Below are 12,894 nucleotides of genomic sequence, written 5' to 3'. Positions count from 1 at the left end.
GAAGATATTTGATTCTGACTGAACAGTGTCATGAATACTTTGAATATTACTGTCTAATGCCAGCGGCCATCGAACATAATCATCAAATTATTGTTCTTGCCAGCATTTTTTCTCTGAGATCTTCCTTGATATTCAGACATGTTTCCTTTTCAGTACGTATTTGTGGACTGTAAATACTATATTTTGATGTCTAATCCGATTGAAGGACCATATAATTTCCTTAGAAACTTTATTTTTCAAGAAAATACCAAATTATACTTTTTTTGACGTCTATTGACCTTTTTTGACAATCAACAACAACAACTTTTTTTTTATAAACATATCTCATTCATAACTAACTAAATGGAACAAAAAAATATATACTGAATGATAAACAAACAAAATATATAATCTGTAACACTCTCCTTAGAAGGGTATATTAATCAACAATCCTACTTCTGCCCTCTTTTATATCTCTTTCGAGCTCTCCCTAATGTGAGCTCGTACTCCCCATGTGCTTTTAATTTGGAATAATACAAAACTGACTGAATCTCTGGTATTCAATCAATAGATGGGTGATTCATAATAGATAAAAAATGCTGAAACGCCTTGGCTAAGAATCAATTGGCGAAACCAGCGTTTTGAAGGTCTATATTATACCAAATTATTACAGTTCAGATATAAAAGATTTCAATAGAGCGGTGTATATTTTCTTTCGTCTTCAACTCAAAATCAAGCTGATCATTCAAATAATAAACTTTCCATGTGACGCAAAATCACTCGATTTTCAATTCAATTTTTCATTTGAAATAATTATGGAGATAACAATGATTCGAGAAATGATAAATTTGATATGAAATTTATATTTATTTCATGAGAAACATGTTATTTTTTGATTTATATGTTGTTTCATGAAAATAAAAATACGAAATTTTTCGAATTTATTGATTTCGAATACATAGTTGAGTACATGAACTTTTTAATACATTGTTTTTCGAAGAGGATTTTCGATAACTTAATGCTTTATTGTGTTCAATGAATATTCTTTCTTCATCAAAATGAGTTTCCATTGAAAATAGGCACTGATGGATAGATCAACTTCAATTTGATATTTCAGGCTACTACTGGTTACCGTTTATATAAAGTATATTTCAAAAAAACGAACAGTAATAATATCTTCCCGAGTCATACGAGCAGGCGCGACGCGGAACTTATGCCGATAAATACAAAAAGCCAATATGAATTATTGAATGATTATTTTTCGTTTCAATTAATGGATGACAAAAAATGAAATAGATACATGTCAAAAGTGAAAACAAGAATAATAAGTAATTCTTACCCAACAGTATAGGAGTAATTCCTAATACATAAAATTCATTAAATAGTCTTTCTTCCTTACAGGATGCAAACAATGAAAACACTCCAACAGTTTTGTTAAATGATTCTACACAAATGAACTATTGAAACGAATTCAAAGTAATTTTAGTTTTGCTATTTTTCTGCGCATCACGTACTCGTATATTGAATCGCTCCCAGCTTTTGATTCAGTGCTGTATTACACGATACTCGAGAAAGAACTCAACAATAAATCTCTGAATCCCTACTATTCCAAATACCAGAAGTTTATATGTACTCGATTAGGCTGTAGTATATGACACTTTGCAAGCTAACTTGGTTGTCACACTAATAGGTGATTCAACTCATGTCTCGCTTGCTTTCACGCAGTCATTTTCATCAAGTACCGTTCTTGGTTTTTTACATTTTGCCTTCAATCGAGGACTGCCCGCCCGGTACTGATGATGCCCAATAGGCTGAAACAGCTGTGTACCGGTGGCTTTTTGATTTTCATCTCAAGGAAGTAACACACGCACTACAGAATAATTCTCAAGGCGCTCTTAAAGCGGTGCCTATGCGAAAGTTACGATTAAGGTTGAATTTGAATCACTAAAATTCAAATTCATGCAGAAAAACTTTCTTTCTATCTATCCTTCTATCACTTCTTCCCTCTAACCGCTTCGTCGGTTTTAGCGGGAGCTGAACGTTTGGCAGAGGTTGGTCGTGATCCGTTTGATTGGAGGTTTTCATATGTTGCGTATCTCTACCCTAGCTTGGCTAAATCCGTTGTTGAACAACATATATGCGGATTCTATGAATTTTCTCCTAAACCAGTGTTTCTCCTTGTGGATGATTTCAGCTTGAGCCCACTTGATGTTATGTCGATGTGTCCGAACATAGTCTGCTATTCCTGATTTGCTGGTTTCTCCTCGCTTCCTCGCTGTGTGTGTTTCTTGTGCTCTGCAATGCGAACTTTCAATGGGCTCTAAGTTTCACCGATGTATGATTCTCGGTACTCGCTGGATATCCGGTAAATGTAATTCTTGGAATCGCAGTCAGCGTTTGGTGGCCAGGTTTTCGTGAGGCTGCTGTGGATAGTGTTCTCAGATCTGAAGCAGGTTCTGATGTTATACTTGGACCCAATTCTTTTTATCCTTTCCGACAATTTTCTGATGTAGAGAAGTACAAGTACTGGTTGTGGCGGCTTCTCTTCCTTGTGAGGCTCTTGCTGTCTTCTAGCTGAAGTCTGTTCCTCCACCATTACTTTGGAGTTTCCATTATTTTGAAGGTCATTTTTGATGATGCCTAGTTCCTTTTCGAGACCTTCCTTTGTATTACAGAGCCCGAAAGCACGATCTTCTAGAGACTTGATGGTTCCTCTCTTAGTCGATTGATGGTGGATGGATTCCTGGTTCAGATACTGTCCCGTGTGAGTGGGTTTTCGGTATACAGATGTCTCCCATTTAGTGTTGGTCCTCTTCACCAATACGTCTAAGAATGGCAATTCGTTGTGGACTTCCTTCTCCATTGTGATAGGGATGGAAGGACTTACGTTGTTGATATGCTTTAGAAAGGTGTCTAGTTCTGCATTCCCATAGTTCCATATTATGAAGGTGTCGTCCACGTATTTTAACCAGGCTTGGGGCTTCTTCAATGGCTAGGGTTTCAAATGACTTCATATATATATTGGCTATAACCGGTGAAAGTGGCGATATCATTGGCAGTCCCTCATCTTGCGTGAAGAATTTGTCCTTCAGTTGGAAGTAGCAGTTCCGTACACAGCATGCTAGTTGTTCCATGATTACTTTATCGGTAAGTTTATTCTATCTTTCAGGTCCCTATCTTTGGAGACACGGAACACGACCAACCTCTGCCGAACGGTCAGCTCCCGCTAAAACCGATGAAGCGGGAGAGGGAAGAGGGGATAGGTGAAAGCACCCGGATGACCTATAAATAGTCAGATCACGAAGGAATAAGTCCAGTTATCATCCGAAGGTGATTTTGGATACTAACAATCGTAAAGTCGTGAAGTAACTTAGCTTGGAATCTTTTAATTTTTGTTTCTTGTCAATAATTTTCTTTGATTTTCATCTCGTGTTAATATTTCAGTTTTTTCGTTGTTGCTTGAATTTTATTTCATTTGAATTTTTGTTTTTTGCTCAATATAATTGTTATTTTTCAGCTAACCTATTAATTTTTTACAAATTCTTTCAGAGAAAGAAAAACGATGCCTGGGTTTTGTGGCATTGAATTATACCTGGTAACATTCACTCCAATTTGAAATCACCTCTAGATCCTCGTTATGATATGCATCCTTCTGGTGCCGGTGAAGATGTGTTGTCAGCTGGAGAGCCATACACAAATATGGTCCGACAAGACATTGCATTGAAGTTTGGCCAGCAAACCCTCATGCCACATACGGAGAAAGGCCTCAGAAATATCGAGCGCAACATGTCTTGACATTCCATGTTTCTCGATTGCGTTAGTCCAAATATGAGTGACATACGATGAAAGTTCGCCTGTCGATCTTTGTTTCCGAAAGCCATATTGTGGATTGCTCAGGAAAGTTAAACCTTCCAAATATTCAAGGAAATGTTAGTTCACGGCTTTCTCTATGATTTTTGATATTATTGATAGCAAAGCAACTGGTCTATAGTTGTTTGAAAAATTTGGCTTGTCCTTTTTTGGAATAGGCTGAACGCTAGCAATATTCCAACATGAAGGAAAATTCCCTTTCTTGTAAGACAGGTTAAAAAGTCTGCAAAATACTGGTGCGAGTTCATTTCTGCACTCTTCTAGTATGTTGATGGGCACTTCATCACGATCAGACGTCTTGTTGATATTGAGCTGTTTTAAAATTCACCTGAATAGACGTTGTCGAAAAGTAATTTTCGAAATTGTGGATTATAATGTGGGAATAGTGGGTGGTGCCTTTCCCAGAAAATGGATTGTGGAGTGGAACGCAAATTGTTCAACAAGTCGATTTGCTTTTTCTATGGCTGTTGTTGCCTTTGTGTTAGTGATGGAATTGTGTATTTCGTGAAGATTTGATTAACAGCTTCAGCTACCGACCAGAAGAATCAAGACAGGTTGGGATTGACGAGCAGTTTATTCTTAATTATATAATTGTGAAGTCCTATGCTTTAACTCATTTTGAGTTTGGAGTTGTTGCGAGCATTAACAAACCTAGTTCAATTTTCAACAGTGAGATTTTTGCGCCACTGCAATTTATGGTGAACAAATGTTTGCCGTTAGAATTTCGTTTCATTTAAAAAGAAATTTATGCACCTATGGATGAAGGAATATCTTTCGTGACTCCAGAAGCACATGTTAATGGATCATTAGAACTGAAGCGAACATCTAGCCAAGGGAAATTCTGGAAAAACTGTAATGCCAAACTTTGCGAGGCTTGAATTGTTCCCCAACATTTATCAGTGGTTCACTCAACACTGAAATGAATTTGTGGTTAGAAGATCCCAATGGAAACCTTATGGTGACTGTGTAAATTTCTAAATTGGTTGTTAGTTATAGATCCAGAAGACTAGCATATTCCCCATCAGGGTCAGGATTCTTGGTTGGCTCATTCATAATTTGAGTAAGTCCGCTGCTTATTGCGGAAGCCGTAACTTAGTTAACTAGTTCGTCGTTGATATTTGAAAATTTGAGTTATTCGATATTGTGGAAATTGAAGTCACCGAATTTGAAAATTTCTGCACTGGTATGAATGATTTGCAGAAAATCAATGGTGTTTGCAAGTATGGAGAATCATGGCCTATATTGTGTATCGCTTGGTGGTTGATAGACGCAGCATATTAATTTAGTGATCTTCTGTTATATCATTTTGAACCACATAACATCAAAGTATTGGCGTTCCAGCACTTCCTCTCGTTGACAGGTGGGGTCGCTTCGGATAAAAATACATATTCCAAAATAACGTCTGAATCGGGATTGGAAATCATAGCCGGAATATAGAAAATTGACAGGATTAGTTGTTGCACTGACTTTGGTTTCTGTGAGTGCAAGAATATGAGGACTATTTGTTTGCAGATGATAGTGCACTGAGTTAATATTTGAGTTGTATCCTCTGATGTTGCAGAAATCAATTTTGAAGTTGCTAGTGGGCCCCTTAGCAACTGCAGTTACCATGCTGTTTCCCTGTAGACTGATATGTTTTGTGAATTGAATTGTGAATGATCATAATAGTACCCATCTTTATATTTCATGAAATTATTATCCAGCAGCTTGACTGCATTAACCTTTCCTAATTTCATATCATTTCTACAAACATCTCAACTTGTTTTTCGATGAAATTCCATGAAAGCTTTCCGAATTTTTACTAATGCAGTTGTCACTTGATTGGTCAAAACATCAACACCGACCTAAGAACTTGGCAAGCTAACTTGAGTGTCAAACCACTAGGTGGTTCCACAAATGCATATATTGCTTTGACGCAGTTATCTTCATGAATATCGTTCTTGGTTTTACACATTTTGTCTTCAATGGAGGACCGCCTTTCCATTACTCATGATGCCAAATAGGCTGGAATAGATATATACCTGTGGCTCTTAAATCGGAATCGAATAATGAATGATCAGAATAGTGAATATCACTGGAGTTTTTTTCCGACACCAAACCGTTATTTCAACACCTCGAGACGTGTTTTGGTCACCAAGTGATCATATTCAAGACCGTATATACCTCTACTAGGTACCTGCGTCTTAATTATCCTAAATTAATTTCACATTGTTGCCTTATGCCTATGTAATATTTAGGAAAATCTGATGATCAAAATATTACTTCAATAAGCTGTATAGTATACTATTAGGTATTGGTTCACCATCGTTATTCATAATATTATTATGTTCACTTATTTCTACACTTTCGTAGGTATCTTGATGCCTATTGTTGCTAACTCATCTAACTAATCCTAATGAACTTGAGTCCATGTAATTGTCTTGTTGGAAAATATGATAGGTGACTATTGATTTTCCTGTTCATCCATATTTCAGATGTGCTGGGTGTTACTTATTAGATATTTCAGTCTGTCCATAATATTTTGCATCGCAGTCCTCACATTTGAATGTTAAATAACTTTTTTCGAGATCAATTGCCCTAACACCAAACTGATATTTTTGCACTCGACGCGCGTTTCGCCAATAAAGTTAGCATCCTCAGGAGAAGAAAATTGACACCTAGTCTAGTCTGGTTAATCCTTATATACTGAAATTTGTTACCTGAGGTTGTATACCTGAAGTCCAATATGGAATTTATCGGTAATTAACTACCTGCAAGTTCTTAGTAATTATTCTCTTCCTAACAGAAGATTAAAAAGCGGGCTAAACGGGATGGGTCCCTTATCGCCATTCATGCTGTTCTTACATTTTGCTATTTCTAGACTCTCACATGCATCGAGTAGCCTGGTGTCATGCATATGCCTAATCAGTTTCAGATTGTTTTCACCAATTATGTGTTATTCACACCACAGGTTCCAATCTCATCTTTATTTGAATGTTAGACAATTGAGACGCAGGTACCTAGCAGAGGTATCTATTGTATAAAGAAGGTTAACAATGTATGTATATTTATTTAAACTTCCTGTTGGAAGTGATCACTTGGTGATCAAAACACGTGTCGAAGTGTTAAAATAATCAAGTACTGTTATTGGTTTTTCACATTTTGTCTTCAATGGAGGACTCTTTCATTCATGAGATTCGTCGCAATTCACTTCCTGCATATGAAAGCAGAAATAACCGATAGACCGGTTTCAGGGTATTGCCGATCATCAATATCGGGCAAGGGCAATACCACGAAACCGGTGATACCACGTATCAAATACCCGAAAAACCAGTTCAATATATTATAGAAGTGTTATTTCTCATTTTTCGTGATAATTTTTATGAAACTTTTTGATAACGGACGAGGCCAATTCCTGATCATAGCTGTGAAATGCATCTACATGCAATATATTATTGAGAATATCATTATTGATAGTTGTTGGGGCTTCATTTCGTCAGGCTGTGGTTGGTTGCTGAAAGACTAGTTGACCGAATTCAAGAGGTAATTCTGACTATCTGCAGAGCATTTCGAAGCAATTTATTTTCTGTGATTCGCTATTTCGACAATTCAGAAGATCGAATAACAGACCCATTGATTTTAAGGGTTCGAATTCCCGGAAAAAGTATTGACAGATTTAAAACATGAGAAAAGGACAATGAATGCAGAAGTTGAAATACTAGGACCAGAATATCCACATGAAGTCTTCAATAAATGAAAGAAATTGAAATTATTGATATTAAAATTTGGTTTCAAATATGCTATCAGACGGTTTTCACCTGCATTGAACATGAATGAATGAAATTGAATGAAAGAATATTAAACAGTATCATCAGAATGAAAATGGTATACAAATGATTAAGAAAATTTGTGCCAAAAAAAGGAAAAATATTCATGCTTCATTTCATTCCTTTACCAATATTTCTCTTGATCTCTGTAGGTTTTCCATTTTTTTTTTTCGTTCATTTACAATATCACCCTAAATGGTGCCTACTATTGATTGGTCCTCATTTATGTAAACTTCGTATTCCTCACTGATCAGCTCTTCATTTTTCTTATTTTCAATTCAAACTGTAGGATTACTCCTCATTATCTTGATTCTCTTCTTACTTCTCAACTAACAACCCCAAATATTTCGTACCTAGTATTTCTGATTATATTTTCAGTTTTCAAATAATTCAACACCTCTTGAAAATCACCTGTAACAGATTTTTGTGGCCCCCATTGGCATCAATATGCTACTGAACCTCAGGAAACAGTAATTCATAGAGTTGCACTACAATAACAACCTACCAATAATGATAGGTGATAATCATTCAAGAACTTATTTTGTACAAAGTATAAATTTTAATTCATAACTACTTTTACAATTTTCAGGGTACTTAAAGCTATCTCTCTGTGTATCCTTTCCATTTTTTTCGATGCGTTAGCAATCTGTGACATTTTAGAGAATATTCAACCAAACTTGACTGAGAGGAGAAGTTACACTCATCAAGATAATCATGATGCCTTGAAAGAGTAGGAATGCTTGTTCCGTCCTGTCACCAGCGAAACTGAAAAAAAATTATATTTTTAAATGACATTCTGTTCCTGTGAGCAAAAGCTCTTCATTGAAGAATCGATAAGATAAGAACTATGATAAGAAGTATGAGACTGTACTGAAATATTTGCAAGGAATGCTGGATATGGAGATGGTGGAAGAGGAAGAATAATATTTTAATATCTTCAAATATGAAATTCGTTTATTAGGTATTTTCATTATCGAATGGATGAGGTGGTGGTGTGATATGGAAGAAGATAACATATCGATTGAAACTGAAATATTTTCCAGTATTCATTTACAGGGATAGTATTCATATATTGAAAATTGACAAATATAGGTATTCAATATGATTTACATGAAGATAATTGAGCTTTTCCAACACTTTCAGTTATTATTTCATAAGTTCGGACTTCCATTGTTCAATATATTATAAATTGATTTGATAACCCTGAAACCCAGTTATCACCCGAAGACGATTGTGGGTACTAACAATCGAAACGTTGTGACATAACTTGGTTTGAAATCTTTTAATTTTTGTTAATAATAATTTAAATTTTCCAATTTTTCAGCTTTTATTATTATTTCAATTTTTATTTGTTTGGTTGTTGTTGTATGTTATTTATTTGTAATTTCAGTTTTTTGTTTAATAAAATTGTTATTTTCGGTTTATCTTTTTGATTTTTTTCAGGGTTATCGAATCAATTTATATCACATTAGACAATAGAAGTCCGAACTGATGAAATACAAACTCTCAGTTATACCGAAAGTTGGTACCAACTTCCTTGATTCAAAAGAGAAACTCTGTATATTTTCACATTTTAGAATCCCGGCATGAATATGATGTGAGTTAATGTAAAGCACCCTTCACCAAAAATAAATCATCCTCAAGATATTGATTATTTTACAAAAAAACTAAATATTCGTCTCTCGACTGTTTCACGAAGAAGCGAACATTCAGAAATAATGCATTCATTGTATTATCATACAAAATATAAAAACCATTTCAAAATATGTTCTAACACATTTCCGTCAACGTCACGTTAACAAATGACAACATCAATTATTCAACAACTACATTCATTTGTTTCCATAGCATTGTTAGCATATATCTCTTGTTGTACATCCAACACTTTTAGCATAATTAGAAGTGTTGAGAAAATGTCATTGTCTTTTAGTATATGAATCCTATTATTTCCCATAATACGGTTAATCGACCGTCATCGTGCTGTACCCTGTATAAAAAAAATTGCAAAATCTTGTTACTTACATCGTTCATATCACAAAAACCTTCAAACCAATTTTCATGATTTTTATTCCATTAGATTCGCCCCCATTTGAAATAACAGACTGATTGAGGAGGCATTTACAAAACTGAGGAAAAAGTTGAACAAATTGACGAATTTCGGATTGTTAGGTTATGACCGTTGTCATTGTGAGTCAATTTAGATTATGACATTCGTGATTGTGTGCCCAAGAATAATTGTTTCATTCTAATAGAAGAGAAGTCAGCAATAGCGATTACACAGGTATTTTCAATTCTTCGAGCGATAAAATGTAATCTTTCAAACGTGAACAAAGTAACTTCTATGGCCGCATGCGCAGTAGCAACTCAACATCGTTGGCCAATCGTTGAGAGAAATAACAATGGCCACCTTAATCTATCATTAGGGGAAAAACAATATCTAAAATCCGAACAGTTTAAAATCAGATACGTTTGGCACACCAATGACGGCGTATGTTCCATGACGACGTATGCCTCTTAAACCCCATGATAATTGTGTTATTTTGGAAGATACAGAGATGCAGTTCCGGCTTATAAAAATCGAGAAAGGAAAAAACTAATGATGAATTCGGATTCCTCACTTCGAGTAGAGTCGAAATCTGCAATGGATTGGTCACTTTTCACTTGGAATCGTCTGATTTCGAATCATGAAAATCAAAATATCCTTGAAAAGTTTTTGAAAATGGACACTAGAGCTAGGAATTCATCATCAACAATTTATTAATTAGCTGACATAAATATTCGTTTATATTAGGAGTATAGATGTTGAACTCAAGTTCCTTTTTTACCTAAGACAAAGTAGTTACCTTGGAGGGTCTATATAATATTGACGGATAGGATAGTTTATACAATGATAGCTTCAGAAACGAAAATGAATCATATTCCCTTCACAACTGAACTTTTCACTTGCAATGGTCTATTCTTCATCACATACAATATATTGCGAGTTTTCTCAGGTTAAAATGATTATGACGATAATAATCTTGGTGATATCATTACGTTGAGAACATAATTACTTTCTAGATTTCATATAGAGTATAATCATATCTGAAGATATTCATAGTTCATCAATAACCTCAGTGATCCTTCAACTCCTTCAAATATTTTTGAAACTAATATATACCTACTTTCCTCACTTTTATCAAGGTTGAAGTAATTTTCATTCATAACGATATACTAAATAATATGATCACTGTTTTTTCATATTTGAATATCACGATACAATCCTCATTTCCTAATAAACGAAGCGCCTTTTCTGCTGGTTCTGAAGCATATATCAATATTTTTCTCAATGAAAATGTATAACTTTTGTTATTCCTTCAATAAATTATATCTACATATAGATTCGAATTTTCTCTTCCAATATGATTTCAACAATTGAAATAATTACAAATACAAGCCATGTAAACCATTATTGATTTCACTCCTTATATTACCGTTGTTGGTTGGTTCAACACAAGTCATTCAGTTTTCATATCCCCAGTCGCCATCGTCATCGATCATCTTCAATAACAGTCGGTTGAATACGTAGAACATTTTCATTATCTTTCAGAGCATTGAGTCCGACAAAGTACCGACGAGACACTTCGACTCCACTTTGACATCGATGAAGCTTCAACAAGCACCAACAGAACGTCAACATTCTGTAAACGCTTCATAGATTTGCATTGCATTGACATTTTGTTGACATCTTGGTGGAACATCCATTGATGGAGCATGTATAACCATTGTGAATTTTTCATTGTTCACCCGAAGTGACTTCAATCTTATTGTGAAAAGTTTTCCAATTATTTCATTATAAGTTTTCTCAAAACAACTCGAGTAATTTTCGACTGAATCACACGAATCACACGAATCACAAGTTGACGTACCATCATTATGCGACACAAGCTGGCAAAATAATATTCTCCAGTTCATTTCCTGATGAGTTTAAAATAGTGGTTGACACAAGCGCGTCTCTTTCACACGCATGCATCAAAAAAGTGTTACAGTTTTGGTGTTTGGAAATAACGACCGTTCTTATGTTTAAGTGAGGGGTTTTCTCTTTGAACTATATTTCATCTCTTGATGATGCCAACTTGATCACGGGTCAAAAAATGCATGACAGTTTCAATGTTGTGAACGTTTCTTCCTCCAACTTTTTACCGACTTTTCTACAAAGAACACGTCACACTTCGACTATTATCAAGGAAGAAAAGGCTCCGCGCTTTTTCTTCGAATGCCGACATATTTGTTCTTTTCTCACATCTACATTTTGTAGCACACCGGCATGACCCCTCACAATCTCCACGTCGGGTCGGCACCCCCGGCGTTTTTTTTGTGAATTAATCAATCATGCCGGCTGTTTTTTCTCTACATTTAAAATTCCCCCATTCCACTTACAACCACATATCGTGACGTTAATCTGTCACATTTAATCATTATCACGGATAGTGTTATTATTTTCATGAAGTAACGGTTCAGTCCGTTCATAATATAAAGAATTAGTCGGCGCTCGATGCTCTCTCCTGACATTCATTCGTCGGGAGGTGCATTGGAAGTAGTAATCGAAGGAACGTACATAAGACTATAGACGCGTGCAATTGAAGCCTGAAGTGCGGTAAGGAGTATTGGCAGCGAGGGCAGATCCATAATTACATTTAGTTCATATTTAAATATGAAATCGTATTTGATTTTTATCGATATATATTCAAAGTAAATGGTATAAATAGGTTCTATATTTGGATAAATTAAATATATACTTATTGTTCGTTGAAGAAAATTAATTTATCATGAAGCTATCTTTTTGTATTTTTGAAAATTATTTTGCTTTGCTATAAAATGAAATCTAATATCTATACAGGGTGCATTAGCTACAGGTGGGTGGACGATAGCTACTACCCTATTAGATATACAAAAAAATGTTCCGAAAAAGTTGTAGATCATTGGAAGCTACATTTCAATAACCATTACCAATATATTAAACAGAATACTTCAGATATTTTGACTTGATTCAATTCCTTGGGCAAAATGTTCTTCAAAAATATAAGATTGTTTGGGTTCATACTGGTTGTTTCGCAAGTTAAAGTGAAATTTATGTCAGAAAATGACTCCATTCAACATCAAATATATTCTATTATATCAAATTAAATGAAGAAATCAAATATACTTGAAGATAGTGTATTTTTACCTCATCTCCATGAGTTTACCTAACGTTGCTTTC

The 12,894-nt window shown here is 35.0% G+C and overlaps 1 protein-coding gene across 3 annotated transcripts in view; it reads right to left on the bottom strand.

Moving 5' to 3' along the window:
* Positions 1-8,191: 8,191 nt before the first annotated feature.
* Positions 8,192-12,894, bottom strand: part of LOC111507337 (equilibrative nucleoside transporter 3) — a 69,532-nt gene continuing 64,829 nt past the window's right edge. For all 3 annotated transcript variants that reach the window (XM_074178182.1, XM_074178183.1, XM_074178184.1), the window contains one exon: positions 8,192-8,420. In XM_074178182.1, coding sequence (XP_074034283.1) covers positions 8,312-8,420 — 109 coding nt within the window. In that variant the 3' untranslated portion in view covers positions 8,192-8,311. The remainder of the gene's footprint in view (positions 8,421-12,894) is intronic.

The sequence above is a fragment of the Leptinotarsa decemlineata genome, unplaced genomic scaffold (assembly GCF_025532065.1).
Source record: "Leptinotarsa decemlineata unplaced genomic scaffold, Ldec_3_MD MMD2_tig00003557_RagTag_RagTag, whole genome shotgun sequence".
Classification (NCBI taxonomy): domain Eukaryota; kingdom Metazoa; phylum Arthropoda; class Insecta; order Coleoptera; family Chrysomelidae; genus Leptinotarsa; species Leptinotarsa decemlineata.
This window is presented reverse-complemented; position numbering and strand designations above follow the sequence as displayed.